This window comes from Myzus persicae, unplaced genomic scaffold (assembly GCF_001856785.1).
Source record: "Myzus persicae strain clone G006 unplaced genomic scaffold, MPER_G0061.0, whole genome shotgun sequence".
NCBI classification, from domain to species: domain Eukaryota; kingdom Metazoa; phylum Arthropoda; class Insecta; order Hemiptera; family Aphididae; genus Myzus; species Myzus persicae.
In genome coordinates, this window is record NW_019104044.1 from 360,022 (window position 1) to 386,059 (window position 26,038).

A 26,038-nucleotide genomic window follows, 5' to 3' on the forward strand; every position below is an offset into this window, starting at 1 on the left:
GGTAGAAATACTTAAAAATGTTTATATTATAATATATTATTATAGTGTTGGAATTCACCAGCTCACGTGAGATAATTCTTTCAACCCTTAATTATTATGCTTGTATCTTCTGGATAACACATCTTACATATATTCGCACAGTCTCAGTCAGTATGTAGGTACAATAATTATAGTATATTATAATGTAGTTTGATTAAAAAACTTGAATTTTTTTTTTATATATATTTATAATGCACGCAAACTCGCAGAAATCATAAAAAAAAAAAAAAGTAAACATATAAAATATTGTGACACAATAATAATATTAATCACTCGTTTATTATTGAGTACGCGCGTCCATTAAATACGCACGGGGTGTATATATCTATATTAATAATGATGTAATAAATATTAATACGCGATCAATAAATGCAGCAAAAATTGTTGGCTATAAAACAGTCGTAAATAGCGCACGTATACGAACAACATAATATTATATAGGTATACGATGTGACAAACGTTCAAACACCTGCAACATAGGTAGGTACTTGGCCAGCAGAGAGAACATTATTATAAAAGCCAATATTTCTATAGCCGTCAACGCAGAATCTGACCTTGTCTTTTCTCGAACAAAATAAAAATATTAATTTATCATTTCAAATCGCGTGAAATTTACTCTTGAATTTTATTATATTTATACACGGTAAAACATGTAATATCCACGTTAATAATTTATTTTCATATTTTTTTTTCTTTTTACAGCATTCAAACGTCACGAATGTCTACACCACCATTGCTTGCCAACGCCTAGTTACGGATTTTCTAAGGTAAGAACATTTACACAGTTATATTATTATTAATAAGTACAGTTGTCCCAACGCTGCGGTGTCGTCGAGAGGATCATCGGAGCCAATAGTCCGGATCCCGATTTATGTTTGTGCTTTAAAATAAAAATGATCAACATGTAAATTAATATATTTTTCGAAATAAAAAATAGGCAGTTATTGATTTGTTTAAATTAAGTGACATTTTAAAAAAATATATCAAATTAATTATATTCCTCTTGCTGTAGCGTGGTATTGATATAAACTGATTTTTGAATCGTTTTTTCTGGTGTTTCCACTTCTTTGGACAGATCTCTGATGAGTATCTATCTAATACTAAAAACCCTTTAATATATATTTTTTATTATTTAATTAATAGAGTTGACGTACTTAATGTCTTTACAATGTTACAAATTATAATTAAACTCTTTAACGAAATATATACTCATTAGTCAAGTCATTATATACATATGGCGGAAAAATATTTATAAAATACGTTTGGTACAGAGTTAATATATATTGTGACGTCATAATGATAAAGTCGTAATATGGAGTGCTTGAATTGGGAATTATTAAGTAGAGGAGCTCAATACAACAATTGAAAAACTGCGTTCCTAGAGTAAAATTATCCTAACCATTTCTAAATGTTGAATACTACATCGCAGCTTATTTAGAGCATTTTCTTATTTTAGCTTTATTATACTTAAAATATAATATATTTAACTATGTAACATATAAGTATAATTATAATTTATATTCACCTTATTTTTCAACATTTTTCCCAATTATTTTGCATTCAGTTATTTAAAAACGTCATTTTTTAATATTATAATTTATTATTATTGCCATTAATATAGCAATAATACCTACATGTTTCAGTAGGAAATAAAAAAATTATAATTATCAGTGATAATATTATGTTAATTTGTTGCTCAGACGTATACCTAGGTCAATTGTCAACACTAGTCCACAGATATTAAATAATACAATAGTAAGTTCATTGTACATATTTATTATTTATATACTACTAAACTAGACAAAAAACAAGCTAACTATAATACAAAATAACAAGGTATTAGGTAGCTTAATTATTAGTATATTAGAGATAGAAAACTATTTTTGCTATTAAAATATTATGTATACAATTCGTTAGGCGGATTGAAAACAATTTAAACCCACTCCACATTTTAATAAGTAAAAAAAAAAGAAATATTTGGGGTACGAGATAAAAAAAAAATAAAAATATAAGGGGAGCTCCGTCCCCCTGCGCATCTTCCAATTTTATCACTGGCAATATGTAAAAAAAAGTACGTAATAAAGTCACATCTAACTACTATATGTACTGTCGCATGGGATGTCATCGAAAATGACATTTATAACGGGTAACGGCGATAAGCCGCACAGGCATTATTATGATAACATTATATCGAAACGACATCCTTACGCCGGTATGGGTACGCGCGCACACGTTGTAGCGACTAATGTATGCGTATTATTTTATATAATATTATTAATATTATTCGCATTTCGTGCGCACAACAGCTTATTTAATGAAACGTAAGTGCGATGGCGTTGTGCACACTCAGACGGCGCTCGGCTTTTTCAAATCACCATTATAATATTATTCTACATAGGTTTATATCTGCTGCCAGCTGCATTTAAATACCGGTAGTTCCGAGTGCCGCGGTGACATATCGGCAAATCGGATCGTTTTATACGGCGCGCTCGTATTATTTTATACCCGCAACATAATAATAATAATAATAATATATAATATAATGCGTATACCCATTTTATGCGTCCATATCTCTCCCGGTGTAGTGGGTGTGTGTCCCACAAACACACTGCGGCGAGCACCACTGCAGGTTGTCGGACACTTTCTCATGACCTCGCGAGCGTTTGCACGTTCATACTGCAGCACACACGCGCGCGCGTGTGTGTGTGTGTGTGTGTGTGTGTGTGTGCGTGTGTGCGTGCGTGTCAGTGTGAGAGCGTGTGTGTTACCGAGAGCGAGCGCCCACACGCGCCCCGGTCGTGATCGAGTCCGAAAACGCGGGAGCCACCGCGAGAAGGATCGCGTGCTCCGGTCGTGAACGGGACCGGCCGCAGCCGTCATCTTCGTCATCGCGCGGAGGCATAACAGTATAATAATGATAATAATAAAAAAAAAACATAAATAAATAAACAATAATACAATTATTATTACAACTGATACTCTATTACATATTGTTGCAATGCGCGATGCACCGTCGTCGTGCCCGACACCTATATAATTTATCCATCGTTTTTTTGGACGCCGTAGTCGTCGTCGTCATCGTCGTCTTCGGTTTTTATTTTTTTCGTTCCCACGATGATATATTATGGGTAGGCACCTACAACAACATATTATATACCCGCAGTGTGAGTGTGTGTGTATGATAAACGTGTAAACATAGTATTATATTATAATTCTTATTCCGATTGGTGTAAAAAAAAAAACGGATAGGAATACAAAAAGTAGCTTGATTTAAATACCGTCAGTGCACGTGAAGGCGTGCCTACCATACTATGATAACGAATTGTAATGTTTTAATTTATTTCAACTATCCACTATGTATTATGTACTGCAGCGTGTTCGGGCTACAGTTACTTAATACTTGGGCTGGTTAAATAATAGCATACATAGAAATGGGATTTTCAGAGAACTTATTGTGTGTTATAATTGTTATACTGATTTGTTATAATTTGCAAAAAATAGAGAAATACAATTTTTTTAAATATTAAATCTGTAGACATTGCGACAAGTTATGTCTTATAATGGGAACGTTTTTTAGCATCGCACCATTATATGGTCGAGTTATTAAAAAATTGTAAGAGTTAAATAACGGTATGGTTTCAACACTGAGTTGTAGGCACTTATTTATATTTTAACTTTTTTTTGACCAAATTCTTATTTCGGCCTTTTCCGATAGTCCATTTAATTTAAAATCAATTTAAGACTAAGACATAGTACTAGTAAATAATTCTAACTTTGCTCATACTGTTGTCCTTATCATTCACAACGATCAAAATAATTGTGTTTACAAACTTATAACTATATTATGAATACAATGTCTTTAATCATAACGTTTTAACATTTTTTGTTTTATGATTTAATTACACAGTACGAAACACGTACATAATTCTGAAAAATTTAATACAGCAGATCCCAAAAATTATGTATTTTCAATTGGAGGTCACTTGTCCAAAATATTCAGGATGTTAGGTAACACCTGACTCCCATTGTGCCTATACGCTCGTGCCCATAAATTCATTAATGGTTAGTACGCCGGGGCGGATTGTTTGCTTAACTGGCGGCGGTACACATAAAAAACACACAGACCGCCTCGAGACCTATCGCTGCCGCCGTCTTGTGTACATATTAATAATAATTGTTCGTGTGGATTATTTAACGATATTACTTCTCTTTCTAGTATTGATTGCGAATACGCGATAACGTGAAGGGTTTTTTTCATGGTCGACTTATGTGGCTTTTTTAGCGGGCAACGTTGCTGTACAATGTACAAACGTGTTCTGGAAAAAAAAACAATAATTTCTACGATTTTTAGAACAATCATTACTACAATAATTATACTTCTTCTTCTTTCTCCAACATGGCTACTCTTTAAGAGTTTTTGCCGTCAATGCTACACTTCGCCACCTAGTTCTATCTTGAATTGTCTCTCTCCAATCCTCAACTCCTAGAGTTTTTGAATATATAATTTTTACTACAATATACTATATTCAATTTTGAAGCCTCAACACGGAGATGCATACTTACTTCCCATACACATTTTTCTATGCAGTGTATAATGTTATCGCTGTACTGATTTTGTAGATTGAAGGAATACACTCTTATATTGGCGATGTATGGTTATTAATATTATACATTACAAATTTAAAATTTAAATATCTCGATTCCACAATTTCTCCAATATTACTTGTGAAATTTAATAAGGTAACTAATTAAACTCGTTAAATTATACGAAATACATACATTTCACCTGAAAAATATGCATTTTTTGACTCAACGTTTAAAATACCTAGAAATTTGAATGCGACGTGTGGTGAGTATCGATTTTCTGCATACAAGTTACAGTTATAATCTCGTAAATAAGTATTATATATATATATATATTTGTGAATTATAAGTCATAACTACCACTTACTATAATAATATACATGGACATATTCCTCAATGTACACAAATTGAACCATGTACGTATAGCATGATCGATTTTAAAAATATAAGTAGCTAATTTTATTCTAAATATATTATTACCTATGAACTACAGGCGTCGTACAATTAAAAATATATTCCCACGAGTTCTGAAATCGATATACGATCGCAAATAATCATTATTAGGTATAGAGAAAAAAAACGAAAACGAACAAGGAAATACCATTTAATTATTACGGTCGGACACATTTAAACGGTATTGATTATTCAGACTTAAAAAATGTAAAATACACAGTAAACGGACGTCTTGTCTTTACAATTTTTTTTTTTTAAATGCATATCAATATAATATGACGCAAATCATTATTTTCATTATACTACGAGTTCAGTGTGTGTATATATATATATATATGTATAGATCAACGTGTTAACGTCAAATCTGACCTAAATGTAGTCGTTTAAACGGACAAATACACATCGACAGATATTATTATTTTTCAATCATGCTAATGAACACGTTTTAAAACGCGATACGATTACAAACTGTCTCATACAAAATAAATAAGCTCTCGATACGTTTTATATATATATAATATATATATTATCATAGGTTTACGCACGCGGTTCTTTAAACGTCAATTATTGTATGCATTTTTGAAACAATGCAGTATTGGGTCGGGTATTATAATAATAATATTATGTATGTGAAATATACGGTTCGCAGGGGTCACGAACGAAAAGGGCAGCTAATTAAAGTCATTATACGACTTGGCGTACATGGCCAAATGAACATAAACAATACGACATTTGTCTTTAAACAACTAAAACGTATAGGTACTTACCTGTATATATCCTTGCAGGTACTTGAAGCTATATTATTACTATCCGGGATCTTTATAATCTGTTTGCGTTTTTGTTTCACGGTGAATTTTTTTTTCCATTATTCGCTCACACTTTGATTACAAATTTTCACTCCACGCCGCACAAAACTTAACGCGCGCGTTATCAATAGCGCTCTTAAACGACGTATTTAAGCTCGACCTTTGTACAGTCAGGTATTTATTATATAGTTGCCTATTACAATCATATAATATGTGCTTATAATAATATTAAATAAACGAATCGTAAACATTTCTGATCGTCCCATTGTTGTACCACGTGACTCATACTATTGAGTTGTATTATATTGTATACGTTTTTTTTCTTTTTTTTTAATGTCAAGGTGACAAAATAATCCGTCTGACCCGGTTTGTGAGTTGTGGATGCCACCCCAATTCGTTAAAAAATAAATATCAAAATATCAAAAATAAGAAAAATACAACGATCGCCGAATAACTATATCGACGATTAATAATAATATGATCATATCGCATGAGTTTGAAATATAATAGGTTCTCGTATATTATTATACTATGAGTTTAAAACACGATGTGTGTACATACATACATATGTACCACAGTTACGTCGAACTCATATTACAATAACATTAATATTATTATTATTATTATTATTTATTAGCATTGTAACTGCACACTGCATCGCATTCGATCTGTGAAGGTAATACGCGCGCATATTATATCATTACGCACACATGCACACTTTATATTGGCACAGACTACAGGGTGATAGTTTATCGCGAAAAATTATCTTGCCTTAGAAATTGAGAAATCTTATCTCATTAGTTTTCAAAACAAAGCCCATAGATAATGGTCGTAAAAAAAAACAGTAATAATTAGAGTTGAGAATTTAATGCATTACAAAACCTTAACGAACGCACTTGAAAGTTCGAAAATAGACACTATTAAATACACAAAAGATGCCCCTAAAAAGCATTTTAAGTGCATTTAAATCTCAAGTTCTGTTTGATTTGCACTGAAGAGTAGGCATACTTGAAAATCATAATTTAAAAAGTATAAAAATCTGTCAAGTGTAAAATTAAAAACATCGAAAAATTAATAAAACTATGACCTAAAAATGCCAAAAAGGCCTTACTGCAAATACCTACCTAGGTAGTGCTTCGAAAATGCAAAAACCACGAAATAAAAGTTACTTTACATAGTAAATTCAATAACAATGTAACTATATGTAACTATATAACTGCATATAATAATGTACTATAATAATAATGTACATTAATACCTACCTACCTATTCATGAGAAGCCATCATCACGTATGTCTTATTGTCTTGAGTAAGCAAAAAATATTGGAATTGTCGACCAGTTCACTGCGCGGTTGTAGTAGAACAATAACAGGTACGTACTAATAAAAACACGACGTCAAAAAATAAAATTTGAAAATCTCCCATATTTCCCGGTGTTTAGGTACCCAAATATAACTAAAATAATAATAATAATAATATACCTTAATATACCTTTTGATTATTTATACTGTATGTAGCTACTACTACCATTATTGTACACAGCTGACGACAAAATAATCACCCTGTATAATAATATGTATCGCTTACAACACGAATATATATATATATAATATATATACATTATAACCCAAGACTTAACTACTGCCAGACGGACGCGCCTGATGTCATTTATTTATTTATTTTTCCTTAACCCCCAGTATTTTACGCCGGAGCGTATCACATCGCCCGGCCGGCTCGTCGTCGCCGGGTAGAACCACTTTGCGCCACCGCCGCCGCCGCCGCCGCCGACGTTTTTACACGCCGATATATCACGCGGCGGGTGACGAAGACGACGCTCACGTCGTATTTCACATAATGGTAGCTGGGTGCAATATTAATATTATTATTATTATTATTATTATTATCATCATAACACAAAACGTTGCCGCGCCGAGCGCCGTCTCGCGTATTCCCGCGGACGGCGGCGACGGGACGTGTCGGCGCGATTTATCGTCTGCCGTCGCCGCCGCCGCCGCCGCCGCCGCTCGAACTGGGCTACGTCCAATAATAATGAAATGTGCGCCGCCGTTACCGATGTATATTATGCTTACGTAACATGCGGCCGACATCGCACCGCGGTGTTCATAATCGTAATGACGATGACGATGATGATGATGTTAATAATAATAATATTATGATAATAATATGTCTGATCGCGAGAAGAAATAATCCTCGCCATGGCTGCAGGTATGATATATTATTTTTATTTTATTTTACTCCTCGTAAGTGGCCCAACTACCCGTGTAGAGTTCAAGTCTCGGGGTTGCTGTATAATAATGTGCTACAATTATTGTGCAACACTCGTAGAGTCGTTCCGGATAAACTTATAGGTCGGCGGAATTCTGCTGTACCGTACTGCTCCTTAGCCTACCTATTTCAAATCGTCGGATCGATAAAAAAAAAAATTGAGCTCACATGTAGCCGAGCTCCCTGCAATGTAGATGGTAATGTACCTATTAACACAATATAGTATAGTAATACAAGACAATATAAAAGTTGAAATGAAAGATACAAAGAAAAAATATGTAAGCCAATGATGCATTTTATATTGTATTATATTAGTTTTTTTTCACGACAATCGAATATTTTTTATTTTTCTAATATAGTTGCCACTTGCCATAGGTTATACATTATATTATATTACTATTATAATTAATAGAAATGTTTACAAATATATTTAAAAAATTAAAATCATATAAACTAATGATCTTATGAACTTATGAACTTATGAACACAATTACAATCATTAACTACCTACTTTTATGATTTTATTTCTTAATTCTAACCTTGACATACACTCAAAAATATCAATCTTAACAATATTGGATTTGTGGCTGTTTCCAGGCATTCGTTATTGAAAATTTGAATCTATCAAAAGTTTTTTCATATTTATATCAAATTATATATTTTTTTGCTGAATTAACAAGTTGAAAACCATAAATTTAAATCATTGTAATTATATGTTTGTATTAAGATATATTTGAACTGCAGAAGCTAACGGAGAACGACAACAAATATAGTATATTATTAATTTTAATTGTGTTTTACCTAGGATGAAGTCAAATAATACACCATGTTTTGTATAATAACATTATATCACTGTGACATGTTCACTGCATGACCTTTAGTTGCTTCCTTTTCGTTTGACCTTTGCAGAAAATGTATTCGATATCCACCGGTGCAATACTCTTTTGTCATCTGTTTCGTCACGATATCTACGTATAGACTACGCACACACTTCACATTCTCGTCGTTCAGGCTTAAAATTCTATCGGAAAATAAAGCCGTCATATACGTACTATGTTCCTCGTCGCGTTTTAGTCTCGTCTTATGATTTAAACGTATCTACTCGACGGACGGTTTAATGGGTTTTTTTTTGCCATCATATGTAGGAAATATTATTGTTTCACCGATTTTTGTATACATATCTATACATTATACATAATAATATATATTTTTAATTTATTACAATATACCTATAGTATGGTAGGTACGATAAACGAAGAGTGCACCGAAATCGATCCGAACACTCTGCCGAAAACGCGTATTATATTACTATCGTATATACCTATAATACTTACATTACTTATATGCGCGTCTTACTAATGGCGTGCACATAACGATTTACGTAGAGTTAAAATGTTGTGTTTGTTTCCATCGAATTCGATCACGATTATCTATATAAAACTAAGCCATTATGCAATTAGGCAATTTTGAGCCATTAGCCAAATATATCGGACATAATGATATTATTATTATAGCAATAAATCGGATTTATAGTGGTCATCGTGCACCTTGTCCATTACCTATTATAATAATAAAATGACGTCGCAGTTAATAACAACATAGTATTTTAATAATAAACGCAAGTCTTGAAGCGTAAAAACTATTCTTTACACCGTTTTGTCGAAATATAATAATCACGGTCACTCGTCGAACATTAATCCATTTGTTTACGCGACAGACACTACAGTCGCTACAACAATATACTATAGGAACACGATGCACTCAGGTGCTTTGACCCCTGCTCGCGGATTGCACCGTTGTCGTCGGCGCGGGGGGACTGCGTTTCGGAAACTGGCGACGACCTCTTTACCGCCGCCGTTTGCTCGGCCATTATTTAAGGCGCGTAGTTTGCCCGACCGGTGAGAGGGAGAGGCCTATATTATATTTTTTTATCTGATTTCTCACCCGAGCGAATTCTTAGAGCTTATAATAAACTGCGGATGAAAAAATCGCGATCGCAGTGCTCGTCTGGTATATACCACCTGTACAACTATTATACCCTATACGCGGTAACCCGTGATAATAAACATTGTCTTACTGCGTTCAACGGTGCTCTTCTTCTTCTTGACGCGCCCGGCATCGATTACAGACGGAGGCGGCGGCGGCGGCGGCGGCGGCGGCAGAGCGTTGACGGGTGAATGGACGACGAGTAGTCCGTCGGCGGCGGCCGCTGGGAGTACCTACCTGTAGATTATAATACCGCGTGCGTGTGAGTCGGGGAGATCGTATGTGCAGGTATAATACAGGTAGGTACTCTCGGTTTGGCACTTGTACGCATTTTACGATTGTAAAATTCAATCAGTTCGCGGCAGCTCGTATTATACGATGACGATATATTATTATAATATGCAGGTAGGTATATAGCTGGTATCAGGTGGTAGCGACCGGGTAACGGATTCTCTGGATGACGCGAGACGATCGGCCGCCATAAATCGGCGGCGACAAAAACGAAGACGACGCGTTTAATGTACATAATATATAATGTGCGCGATCCATTTATACTTCGCGCTTAAATTGCAGCAGAGCCGCCGCCGACCGCTGATCTATGGCGTTCGTCCCGGTGCGTGGCATTATACCTATATACGTACCGCGAGTCCTTTATGTAATATATTATAGGTACATATGGTTATTACTCATTATTATAATAACACAGCGGCGACAGTGGTATATCGACGTATTCGCACTAGGTGATTTTTCAAACTATTTAGAAGTGGTGGTTACTTGTTGGTTTCTTTTTTATAAATGATTTTGTTTGTTTTTTTGTTTTGATTTTCGAATGTTCGCTTTTAAATTAATTGTTGCATTCTTCTGAACGAAGATTCGAAAAATTCAAGTCTCCTTGAATATCATACTGTTTTTGTGCGGGAAAAATGTGAGTAAGTAATTTAAATATTTATCTTAATATTTTTGGTAAATTTTCTTAGTCACATTTTTGATTAATATGCTTACTTTCGAAAGTTACACCTAAATAAGAACCATTTTTAGTCAGGAAGCTGTATGAATTCTTGTCTCTTCCACAAGCTCAGGCTTAAGTAGACAAACATTTTTACATAATATTAGTGGTGGTTCGTGGATTTTTTTATGGTGGGTGCTATGTTGGTAATAAAGCTCCTTAAGTAGTTATCATGAACAACACAGTTTATGGTTATTTTAGGTAAAAACAAATTTGACCTATTTATTGGAAGTAGCTTAGAATTAATATAAGTTAAGTTCTACGTGTTATCTCAAACCTAAGTTTTTCAATTTTAAGAGATTTCAATTTTCGGGACGGTGTTTGCTTCAGCTCCTAAGCACCCCCCCCCCCCTTAAATCTGCCACTGTAATATGTAATGTTGTAATAATTATTATACGCGGTTTTTGAAACAATATATATTCTTTATATCATCTTTATAGTAGTCGTCTTGACGTATATTACATTATGTAGGGTTATATGTTTGAGTTTTTTGCAACTATTGTCGTCATATACACATACATGCACGTGAGTTTGTAGCGCGTGTGCAATGGGAAGTAATGAAGTATAATAATATAACCTACCTAGTACCTATAACTGAACGGCGGTGACGGGACATCACAACAATGAACCGCCAGATAATTACAGACTGTTTAACGAAATAACATATTATAACGCAATACATTATTATTATAATGTATTGACGCGAGTTTGCGTGGTGGTCTTTCGAAACCGATTTCCGACCGTTACTATAACGCATCGTGTCATTATAATATTATTGTTTTTAACAAACGTTTCGACGCGCGTAGGTAAGTCAAACGTTATTATTGGAAATGATAATTGTCGGTTCCGAAGATATCGGAGAGGCGCGTCATCGAATTTCCTGGACATAGCATTACAAAAATATTGTGTGCGCGTGTTCGATGAATCCTCTGGGCCGAACGTGGGACTCGCAGCCGATCGTCACGTGTCGTAACTGAGATTAAATTATATTATATTTTTACAGCAAGGGTCCGAGGCCCGAACCCCCACCCTATCCTATAGAAACTCGAATCATGTTCAAGAGAGTTATCATTAGATCGTAGTATAAATTATATCCGGCAATGGTGTAAATCACTTGACCAAATAACCTTTTTTTTTTGCTCATCAAAAATCTATAAGTTATTTTACGTGTATTGAGTTTTATTTAATTAGGAATTACAAAATTATAATAATATATAAGCATTTAATGCACAAAAAGAAAATTAAATGTTTAGAATTATTCTATTCCATTTTATTATAAATCAAAATTTTCATAGCGTACCACTGGTCGTACGCGTACCACATGTTGAGACACGCTTGTAAATCGCAAAGAGGTTCATGCGTTTTAAATTTATTTAACGGGCCCGACTAAAGCCTATATAGTAATATTGTGTGATATTATTGTCGTACGAATGAAAGCCTTCGCGAATTTTTTTTTTTTTTTAATGATAATTAATAATAATATTACCCCTGTATACTGTCGTCACTCTCTCGGTAGTCCAGTCGACTGCGGTGACCATTGCGAAATCGACACATTTTTATTAGGATTTCGCAATTTTATTATTTATTTGATTTCGTCCGTATGTTCAATATCGAAAATTGATAATCATCGTTAACCGTGACGCATCTATCGAATATCTACTGTACCACGCGTCGACGACGACGAAGGTATCATCATCAAAGATAATATACACACTGCATGCAGCAGCAACTATAATAATATTTTAATATGCGTTACTAGTTGTTTCTACACCTCAAGGTTATTTTCAAAATTAATATTGTTCGCCGACTGGATAGACACATTATATTTGTATATAATATGTACTCTCGCCGGTACGTGTATATAATCATTATTAGCGAAATCCATCAAGTTTGGCTGTTGTTTATAATATAATTATTATTATTATTATCGAGTGTTCGCCGACTGCATAGTCAGTTTTTTTCTTCATTTATTTCGACTTCATATTATTATTATGATATGAATAGTTATTATGTCGCTCAGACGACCATACGAAAGACACAAATATAGGTTCATTTCTCCAAAGACCCTCCATATTGAAAAAATAGTTTTTGTTTTGGAATTCTTGTTAGGCTGTCGCCTCGTAAACATTTTGAATTTGAATCAATACAAGTACAGATTTTCTCTTAGCTGGTACCCATGAGAAAATTACCAACATTTCCATAAAATATGCTTGTTGTGATATAAAAAGGTTGATAATCACTGGGAAAGCTCGGTAAAGCTTAGAGAGTAGTTCGAAAATATACCAAGTACTATACCAATATAATATAAATATACCTAATCCGCAACAGGTGTATTTGTCCATCTTGTCGATCGACACTATCATAGCCTATAGGTAATTCACAAACCGAGGTACCACATCGATGCCGATTTGACAGCGACTGCACACTTATTACCCCAATACCAACATTTGTGCACCGATATCGCTCAGTATCTTATGACGATTATAATACGGTTTGATCATTTTTTTTCCCCGGCAAGTCGAGTTACAAAAACCTATAAGAAGAAAACCAGCTGTATCATATAATTGTAAACTCGCGGCAGTCTGTTGGCTTACTTGCACACACACACACACACACACACACACACACTCGGCCACCCACCACCCGCTTGCCGCCGTCGTCAAACTCAAAACGGGCACGTCAGTCCGCGCCGCGTCACCCGCGTGACCGTGCCCACGCCGTCGCGGGTCTCCGGGACGTCCGCCGCCGCAGCCCAGCTATACATAAACCCGCAGTGACTGAATGCGCGCGCGCTCCCGTCCGCGACCGATGGCCACTTGCCGATCGGGGCGGCGGCCGGTCGTTCAACGCGCTCGTCCGCGTCTTATCTGCCGGGCTCATCGGTTCGCGCGCGTTATTGTCCGGCGGCGGCGGCGGCGGCGGCGAATAAAATGTGGTGGTAAATAGTAACGGGGCCGCCGCAGAGGACAGTACAATTACAATCGGCCGCCGTGTCCGTCAACGTCCGTCGGCGGCGAGAGGAGAAGAGTGGAAAAGGAAAAAATAAGCGCGCCGCCGCCGCATTCGTCGTCGCCGTCGTCGGGTTGTCCGTCAAACGGTCGACGACGCAGCGTGGCCCGCGGCAATCTGGATAGAAGTTTTCGCGCGCGAATTAGCGTAGGTATATAATATTATATTTTATGTATGTACAAGGAGCACAAAATAACTGCACAACATCATCCGCCTTGAATCTTGATATGTATTGTATAATTCCTATATTATATACAATATAGAGTCGTCAGGAAGAAGATACCTCAAACACCTCTTCTTAGAATATACAGGGCGATTCACTAAGAGCTGGCTAGCCTCTTATATTTTTTCTTCGATAATTCAATGATCGTTACTTAAAATATGATTTTTGGAATTTTCAAATTTTCCCACTTACCTGACTATTATATTTTCGAATTCTTGAATTTGTTGGTACTACGCAATGAGTTTCCCGTAGAAACACAAACTTCTGTTTTTCAAACTACAACTAAAGTTACAGTAAATTATTTAGAGCAGCGTTTCTTAAACTTTTTTATCCGTGGAACCCTTTTTTATGTGCACTTTCACCGTGGACCCCTAACTTTTTTTAGCTTTTTTTATTGAGCTCTTAACAATAAATTATTACAGCTCGACAATTAGAACCACTACATTGTTTCAATACTTTCAATGCGTCATTTTATGTAAGGAATATTTGCAATAAAAGTTATAATTATGTGTCAACATTTAAAATTTTGAATAAAAGCCACAAGTTTCGGGGAACCCTGAAGTGACCTCCGCGGAACCCTGGGGTTCCACGGAACACAGTTTAAGAAACGCTGATTTAGAGGACAATTTTTCTGAAAGTGTGACGAAATTCGAACAAACCGTTTTTTTAATTATTTAAAAATTTGAGCATCAAGGATATATTACCTCAATGATATTTAATTCGGAGGATATGCGGCTACATAGTAATTTTAGTAATTTATATTAGTTATCTATCAATCAATATTTATAATTTATAAAAATAGCAAGTTTAATTAATAAGTTTTATAAATACAATATTATTTTTACATCTACTAAAAAACATGTTAAGCCCGTTTTATGGGCTATTATAAATACTTCAATAAACGAAAAACTACTCGTTCAAATTATGAATTTGGCACATCAACCCTGCAGTACCCACTTAATAATTTACGGTAAGAGTGGGTTTCTCATTTTAAAACAGAAGTTTGTGTTGCTACAATTCACTCCTAGCAAAAAAAATCTCAAGAATATGAAATGTGTTCCTAATTAAAGTATAATATTTTTAAAAATTCCAAAAATCAGAATTAGACTAAATTCATTATTACGTGAAAAAATGAGGATCAACATGATTGGTTGATCATTCTGCACTACATAATTACCGTTCCATAATACGAACATGAATATATATTATTGTACAAAAATCACTGCGGTATACGGTCCTACGTACCGTCGTACCTATACAGGCATACAGCGCTTGTGAGCAAAAAAAAAATCGATATACCGTTCGACGTGAGGTGCGTGAAGTCTTTATGTATTATGTTACATTATGTAATTAAATATAAACACATATATATATATATATATATATATAGGCACTCTACGCTTGTATTGTAGTCGTCGCATACAGGTATAATATAATAATATGGTCGAAATAATAAACGGCCTGCCGATAAATCCAAGCGAAATCGGATCGCATACACGCTGTGGATGAGAGTAGTATACAAATATGTATATGTATAGGTTTATAACACATACCGCGTCGCAGATGTTCTCCCGGATCGATAGGTATCGTCGTCGTCGTCGTCGTCGTCTTCGTCGCGTTTTTTGCGGTCCTCGACGCGCGCGCCACCGATATATAGACATATCATTTATGTATATATAGCAAATATATTATACATTTATATATATATTTGTATAGGACGTACGCTCGCGATATAAAGTGCATATTATGTATATATATTGTATTGTTTCGCCCACAATAACGATTTATGGATCGATCTGGTTTACGAGGGCCTCGGGCTCGGTACGTACACATATATATGGGTTTGGGTATGCACCGAGTTATGTATATACCTACTTATATTCTATACATATATACGAATACGACGTAGAGGAAGATCCGCATATCTTTCTATGTATATAGCGGCTAACGTCGGATTCTTCTTTGGCCCGAGGTGTACGCGAGCATAAAAATAGTTACATATATGTACACATTATATAATAATAATAACAATAATAAGTGTAGGTTTACAATGCGTTATTGTTGGGCAACGTATATCCGGGGCTGCTGCGCTGCAGTGTGCTGCATCCGCGGCAATGCAGTTGCAGTACCTATACGGCTATATATACGGTTATCTTCAGAATTTTCAGATGTGTTTTGGTAAAAACATAAAACGCACTATTCTGGGCGGTAGGTGGGTAATTATTATTTAACTATAAATGCGAAAAAAATTTTTTTTTTTTTAAACCCGTTTGACTATATGATTTCGTAATTATTATTATAAAAGAGGAAAAAATTCGTACCTTTCAAAATGTATACTGCTCTTGGTATGTATACGCATACTTAATATCATATTATGTGGGGGGGGGGGGGGGGTGGTTATTGGTTACATTATATACTTTATACAGTATACCTATACATAAGAGTACTGCTGCAGAGTGCAGGTTGTATGTTATTATCGCCGCTGCAGTGATTTCATACACTGTGTTATAAATTTATAATGATATGCGTTATTTGAATGTACCTACACGTCATACCTATTAGTTTTTGATTTTATTTCTGTTTTTTATTATTATTATTATTATTATTATAATTTAACCACTATAAAATGTTCGAAAAACAATCATTTTGTTGAAAACTTTTTTTTGCGTTCGATTACTTTCCGCGGCGGTACACCTACAACAATACGGTATCGATTAGTGTGCAATAATATTCCGTTTAAATAATCCGTTATAGGTAGCATAGCGTTGACATAGGTTACTTGTTTTTTTTTTATTTATTTATTTAACAACAACTGCAGTCATATATATATATATATGCTCATAATAGGGTTCGTTTTTTAATTCGTGTTTATATATTGTGCCCCCTTTGAGAGGTATCGGTACATGTATACGACGGACGTACATATTATTATAGTTAGGTATACATATTATTATACTTGGCAAACACGATTTTCAAGCGCAGACGATTAGGTATACACGTCAATAACGGTCGACCGTTAACCATGTCGCAGTCGTTAAAAAATACAATTTACGATGTGCGCACGGATAAAACACAAGGTTCTCGTATACGCGCGCGCGTAAGTATTCTCCAAGAGAAATGGCGAAAAATAAATACTTTATATTTTCTCGTTACGTTATGGAATAGAAAGAAGAGATAGCGTTCCGAATACAATAATAATAATAATAATAATAATACATAGACGCGAACGGACGACGTTCGTAAAATAATAATAATATATAATATAAATATCGCGATTACGCAAACCGATTATTGTTGTCTTCCGCGTGTACTACTGAACCGTGTGTGTACCTATACACAGCCAATGGCGGCTGCAGTACGACGTTTACGGAAGTCGTCCGGCAACGGTGCGGTATAAATACATATATATATATATATAGGTAGGTACCAAACGTAACCGTTGTACGCGTCGTATTATTATACCGATGCGTCGGTTATAACCGCGGGGGTGGACTGCCGCTGCAGCAGCCGACGAGTGGGCTTTCTTTTCACATAATATATTATGCAGCTGCGTGCGTATAGGTATAATATCACATGCGATTTCGTTGTATTATTATATTATTGGCCGTCCAGTGCGTTATTCTCATTGGACCGCGTCGTAGTCCACGAGTGCTGCAGGGTTGGGTGCGCACATAAGTGCAACGCGCGTTACCTGCAGTATAGCTATATATACCACGGTATAGCGTGAAAATCGCATACTGCAACGTGTAATTTTGGTTTTCGCAAAGGTGAACTCGCATGAAAACGAAAGTCCTGCGCGTGCACTATATAAATATTTCTTATCGCGGTTGCGCGCGTACAACTCACATACAAGGCGTACACGAGGAGGACACCCGGACGCGCGAACCTCCCTGTCCACATATACAGTGCAGCCGGTGCAGTGCGCGTGTATTGCATACTATGTGTGTGTGTGTGTGTGTGTGTGTGTGTGTGTGTGTGTGTGCACATAATATTATATAGAGTGCATCGCGATTGCAGCAGCAGCGCCACCGCCGGTGGGTGGATACAGTTCTCACGGTTCTGGATTTATGTCCCGGGCAGAAGAACACGACACACGGACGACGACGAGTACGACTACGACGACGGTACTACGACTTCGATACTACGACGACGACGCTGCGGGTCGTTATTCATTTTTTTTTTTCCCGCACCGCCCCCGATGACCGGCTTGCAGCCGTAGGTTAGATAAACGTATAATATTATTATATACCCGCGCATGCGTCTTGTATACATACATATTATTATTTTAATATTATGTGAGGTGATTTTTTTTTTTTTTTAATGGGACACTCGTATTCTCAGACAATCGTAATGTTAATTCTGATTTGAACTATCAAAATCGTAATGCTGCAACATTCGATGTACTTTTTTTGAAAAAATTGTTTCATATTATAATATGTTTTCCTTATCGGAGGAATAACGATAAGGAATTTTCATTGCTCTTGACATTTTTTTTTTTTAAAACAATTTTAAGTTAAATACATTCCAACAGTTGGGTGCATTCAACTTTGTCGATTTGGAACAGTATAATATGCAGAACATAATATTATAACTATATTAAATGTGCCATCGAATGAGATGTTATCGAAAGCCAAACCATCTGTCTTTCAGTACTATTCGATTAAGTTCACCAAGATGGTGAAAAAAATAAAATCAAAAGTCCACCCATACCATCGTTTATATATACGTAACATAACATGATAAAGTGAGACACCGGGTTCGATTGAAAAAAAACATCTTAAATAAGCCATGGGCTTAAAAAGGGTTTAATTTTTGGGTTAATTAATTAATTAATTAAGAAAACTGAAAATGTTAAGGTAGATCATGGTTATAGTGGCTAATACCACAGTTGCAATGGTCACATATATATAACCGTGGAAAGTACTTTTCAGTCATCACAAGTAATCTGCATTCACAGCTAAGTCGTGTGTCGTGTCGTGTCGATCAAAAAACATTATGATTAGACATGACTTTTTTGGTATCGTGCATAGCATACCTGCAGCAAGTTAGAACTGAGTAAACCAAGAATTGACCATAGCTCAAATTTTAAACTAATATGGACGTAGGTATCAGTTGTAACCGTTGAGTTACTACCGCGCGCTCTCTCGCACGATACGTTACACGACGTACCTCTGGATGTGCCTTAATCATTTCACCGATCCCAATATATAAGAAATGGGTAAATATTAATACTTATTATAATATAACCGTTTTTTTTATTTCATTTTATAAAAAATTATAATAAAATACGACTTGTAGGAAGTGTTGTCGCGCAATAATGCCGTCGATGGGAAAAACGTTTGAAGAAAAAAATAACAAAAATAACGGGGACGACCGCTCGCCCGAGTTCGTATTGGAAAACCTTGTATTGAGTTGGCGCGCGCTTCGCGACACCTTGTACGGCGCGTAAACCGAAACCACCGAGTACCGTGCGCGCGCCGACGATGAACCGCGTACGGAGATTCGTTATCGCTGCGGCGACGGAATGCGCGAGGAGGACACTATATTATATACAATACCGCTTGTACCGGTGCAGCGTCGTGTACGCGTGAAGCGGTAACGATCTTCACAAACAATTATTATTATTATTATTATTATTATTACTAAGAAGCCATCCCATCGAGCTCGAAATGCATTGCCCAACGAATTTCTACCGAGTAAACTTAGTCGTACAATGTCAAAAAACAGTAACCAACATTCTCATCAAACCAGTACTTTTATAATTTATGCATATTCTAATCTTTTGTAGCGATTCGCTCTGAATTTTGCAATCCAATCCTCTTTGGAATCAAGCTATTATTTCATTAGTTGAGTGCACACTGCACAGCCACTACACTGCAGCGACGTTAAGTCTGAAATAATTTACAAAAAGAATTATTATCTTGCGAAATTATGAAAAATACAGACATGATGTGTTTTGACTATGTACAACTGAACTGCTTCTCCTACTGAGGAGCAGCAGACATATGAATTCCGTTTTCCGTTTTGGTTCAGTTGAAATGTATATTATGAGTAATACAAACACACCAATAACGATGGTTAATTTTATGACTTTCCACTTCTCAATATTCTGGCCTGTCATATTTTTTAAATAAACGCAACAAACTGGATACTGCAGTTAAAACCCGATGTCAACCCAACATTGTAAAGTTGTAGGTCTTCATCGATCTATGTGGTTACATGAAAATTATGTGAGAAATAATTAAGAAAGCAAATCATATCAAAGTAATCATATTGTAATTGACAATAATTGTGTTGGTACGTATAAGTATTTGATTTTGAGATTCGTTTATTTTTTATTTTATCAGCTTTAATAATATACTTATTGCCTCTGATAACCATTCGGTTTGTTTCGCAACAAAATAAATTTTAAATTTTGACGAAACTGAAATGATTTAAGTCACTGACTTCTTCCCCAAAAATAAACAAAACCAAAAACATCACTCCAATTACCCCAGTGACAAATGTATCTCTAGCGATTCATGATAATTATTATTCGTTTAAAAAACCTCTTATACTACGCCTATAACATGTGCAAGCGCAAGTACATATATATACATATGCGAGGTGGGTACGACACGTCTCGGGGAAAAAATTGAATACAAAAAATAATAACAACAATAATCTCAATACGATATTATAACACCGGTCATCCCGCATTTAATGTTATACCAACTATATGGTATAATAATATTGTTGTGTTTACCGCTGTTGCACATTGATAATATTTTCATACCTTAATTACGTTCGAGTGGTGTACTTATGGCGTATACATAGCTCGAGCGAGTACCTTCGTACGTACGTTCATCATTATTATTATTATTATGATTAGTATGCTAATTATATGTATAACTCTTTGACACTGGCACCGCTAACCGGTTCGTAGAGAAAAATCATTATTTCTCGCTAATAGTTTTTATTTTAATTTCAGTTTTATTACTTTTACTGGTTTATATACCTATTCTAATACATACCTCCTACATCGGTTATTACTTAGTCCCGTAGTGATCCACACCGTGTGTTTTTCTTTCATCTTTAAAAAATAATATTATTCAATTTATGTACCTACCTACGACAATTGTCGTTACGTCGCCGTCGCTGTAACCTGCAGCAGTATACGCATGTGTGCTTAGGTGTCGTGTTATAGATGTACTACACGGTCAATTTTTGTTTTGATACGTACCAACAGCTGTAGCCCCCCCCCCCCCATAGTCCATAGATATGTGTTATCCGATGAAACGAAACAATTATAATAATAATATGACTGTTGAGAAAATATTATATTATGTATACTATTCTACACACAACAGTAGTCAATAAAATGCAGACATTTATAGAAGTTAGATATTATTGAACATTTTTTGGAATAAACATAAAAGAAAAAATAAATTGATAAAAATACATAAGTAGGAACAAAAATATAAATATTTTACATACTCGGTAAATTTAAGTACTCATCATTATTTAGGTGTGAAAAGAATAAATCGTCGACTAATTCACGTCTTAAAGTTGGAGCATAATATAGTCATATAGGTAGGTACTGTAGAACATCGACAATAATATCATCGCTTACTGTAATATTTTCGAAAAAAATAACTACGAATACGGAATAAAGACATAAACTGTTATCAGACTATTAATAAAATATAATATAATATCATGTAGAGGTACCTATATAATAATAATTGTGGTCAATGATGGTCACGTACCAGTATACACACATGTATATTATAATCTAGTGTGTTGTAAACGACTGATTTAATCTTTTTTTTACTTACTTAATACCAATTTAATATACCGATCAGGTGTGCGTGACAAAATACTAAATAGTGTTAGATTATAATAATTTAATATGTAACGTCTCTCTAATCGGTTCACACATGGGTTGTTACATCACGGACATCAGTCGAAACTAAACGCCCAATTATCGTCGTTTTAATATTGTTACCTATGTTACTGTGGTTTGTCGTCTTCGGTCATATATAGTCGAGCTCCAGAGGCGGTGTACACAATATATATTAAAACTTATATGTATTATATAATATATATATCGTTTCGAGCAAGCCTCGCGGTCATTTGTTTTTGTTACTCTTATAATGTATATCAAGGTAGGTCGTCATCCACACAGGCGGTGGTTGTTAAAATGTTTTCCGCCGATCCTTCACTCGGGTCATAAATCGTCCGACCACGAGCTAAACTCATCATCGCGCGAGCTCATTAAAAAAAAAAAAAAAAAAAACAATAACAAAAAATAAAGACGAATAACGAGCAGTGGATGTAAGATAAAACAAACATATAGACCGAGAGACTATCGGTCATCGGATACGTTTATACAGAGCGATAGAGAGGGAGAGGGATAGGGAGTAGGAGAGAGGGAGATAGAGGGAGAGAGAGAGAGAGAGAGAGAGAGAGAGAGAGAGAGAGAGAGAGAGAGTGAGAGAGACTCTTGGAGTAAAATCTGTTTGCAATAAACTACACGTTAATGGGTTGGCAATTAAACGGACCTTTTTCTAAAAGGGGTCACCCGCGGTACGACCCCGGAGGTGTTTTCCTCCGCAACACGCGCGCGCGGTCGTTGTGATTTACGGGTATTGTCCGGGGCCGAGTCCCGCCGCGGGGCGCAAACCAACTATTATTGGCCGATTTATAATATGTTAGCTCAGCGCCGTGATATAATAATAATAACAATAATAATATCATATTATAATATTATATATTATGTAGTTCAAAGTTCGCAGGCACGCGACTATCGCATACCTACATACCTACATTATAGACACATATTGTCAGTCTCGCACATAACGCCTATTACACACACACACATATTATATTATAATATTATGTGTATGTACATACTTCAATACTTGTATGTAAAGTACGTATTATTATTATAATATAATATAAATTACCTGTACGAATGCATAATAATAATAATAATAATAATAATAATAATAATAATAACGATGATATTGTGCACGAGAGCAGGCGCTCTGCTTATTATTATTATTATTATTATTATCGTCGTCGTCGTCGTCGTTGCTATGATATTATTTTAATACAAGCGCGGCCGCCCCGAGTGACGCGCTGGCGACCATCAATCATAATACATGCGCTCGACCGCGATGTCAAAACGTCGTCGTCGTCACCGACGCCGCCGCCGCCGCGCCGCGCGTGCTCGCTATAATAAAATATTAATATTATACACCGTGTATCGTAATAATAGTAATAGTAACAATATTATATATTATACAGCGATTAAATAATACTTTTGGCCGGTTAATTCGGAAAAGATTGTGATCTTCGCGGGTCGCGTACACGAGAGAAAACGATCCGGTCCCACGTCCGATTTGACATTCGGTCCGCAGTGTGCAACACATACTAATATTATTATACCGGCCGTACTCGATGCTGTGACAGACCGATCGCCGACGCCGGACACGACGAGCTGGATCGTAATAACAACAATATAACGTAGTATCAATATAGTATTATTCTAATAGGTATAACAAAAATAACTTTATCGCCGATAAGACTCTCGAATTCGTATTTATAGTAGTATATAATATAGTTGTATGTATTCGGTTTTTCACATGATACTTAACGTTTTTGAATAGTTACTACCAGTTTTTTTTTATTGATCATTTCGCTTTGACAACAAAGTTTATTAGAGTGGAATGCCAAACATTTTTTTCTTAAATATATTACTAGTTATACTAATAACAGTATATTATATTAGCTTACATAAATCTAAGTTTTATTAAAAATGTATTACCTTTTTTGATTTAAATATTAAGATTAGGTACGTCTAAGAAATACGGTTCTCGAATCGAAATCGTTTTTATAACTAGTAAGTTCGGTAAAACTAGATATAGGTAGTATCAAATTTGCGAGTGAATAGTGCGGCTATAAATGTATCGCTTGTTAAACAAAATATTTCCCTCTACTATTCATTTTTTTAACTATAAAAAAAAATACCTAAGTATCACATGTAGTAGATATGTTACAAATTTGTTTTCTATAATGTTTTGTCAATAATATAATTTGTTCGATACTTGTCTTATTCCAATTATGAAATAAAAATATAATTATTTGACGTTAGATATGTATTCAAAATGTTAAAAAAAATATGCAATTCTTCATACGATTCTTGCATTCTTGCGTCAAAATTAGATGAAAATAACTTGTTCGCAACACTCTGTAATTCGTGAAACATAATAGTATTAAAGCTCGTTACGGTTACTCGTTAGTACAACATAACAATATACTATTATATAATATATTATTATAAATACACTGGTGTGTTTGTTTAGTTACCTAGTTATTAACTCTCAAATATTTGAACTGTTGTATGCTGAACCACACATACATTTTAAATACTACGTATATTGTATTTTATGTTGGATAATCATAAATCAAAACTTAAAACTATATTTAAAGGGCCCACGAAGTGCGTCGCTCCACGAGGCCTTACATAACTGACATAACCTTATAAGACGGCATATAACACAACCTTATAGACGACTCTCGGTGACGGCCGACGGTCATACTATCAATGTATTCGGCTGGTGGACACACGTCGCGGCTAACATAATCGCGTATAGATATAGTTTTTTCTATTATTGAGACTTGAGACAGTGAGACGAAATCGATAAAATAACATTACATGCAGACGTATTTAATTTATTTTCACGTTCAAATTGCTGTTTGGTATATTATGATGAGGTCGTGTATATATATATATATCGTAGACATATCATATTACATCAACATGATTATCGTTAACAGTCACCTGTTGCTCGAGTGGAGGGGAGAAACGTACTAGTTACGTCTTGCGCTACCCTTAGTGTATTACTTTAATATTGTATTTTATAGGTGAGCCGTCCACTTAAATATACTCTTATTTCTCGTGTTTTCCGGAAACCCATAGATGATAATAATGCATTATATACAATGTATTGATCGATAATCAATGGTTGTATTATAATATAGTATAGTAATGCCAGAAAACGTTTCAGATGGTCGTCGGATCGATATGAGTCGATTGTGCAGCGTATTAAATAGGTACTATGTGTCATATAGATTATAGGTAAACGATTTACAAACGACAGCGTTTGCCGCGAAGAATACAGAGTACCTACAGATTGTACATTTAATACGAAATTATTGTCCACGGCAAAAGTTTTTCTCCGCGTACAACGAGCGTGTGAGTGTGTGACATGATGCCGGCATTCGTCGCGTAACCATATAATATAGTATACGTATAGGTATACCGTATACCGGTACGGTAACGTATAAAGAAACGGAGGAGTAAAATAAAAATAAAAAAAAACGGCAAATATATATTATTATAAAAATACGAAAACACGGGTCTGGCTGGCGCGATTCCAACGATACTATATACTGTATATAGGTATACGCGCGCGATAGATCGTCAATAAGGTGTCCGCCGCCGCAAGTATGTATAAAATAGTATATAGGTACGGCACATATTTTTTTTTCGATCCGGTTTGGATTTTTTTCGCTTTCCGTCGCCGTAAAAATTCAAACTATATATAATATTATAACGCGCTGTGTACCTATTATAAAATATACAAGTAGGTATATAAT

At 35.2% G+C, this 26,038-nt stretch overlaps 1 protein-coding gene across 1 annotated transcript in view; it reads left to right on the forward strand.

Moving 5' to 3' along the window:
* LOC111037960 (neuronal PAS domain-containing protein 4A-like) overlaps positions 1 to 26,038 on the forward strand; it is a 136,921-nt gene that overhangs the window by 64,472 nt on the left and 46,411 nt on the right. Inside the window, exon 3 of the mRNA XM_022320838.1 lies at positions 742 to 806. Within this exon, the coding sequence (XP_022176530.1) occupies positions 742 to 806 (65 nt within the window). The remainder of the gene's footprint in view (positions 1 to 741; positions 807 to 26,038) is intronic.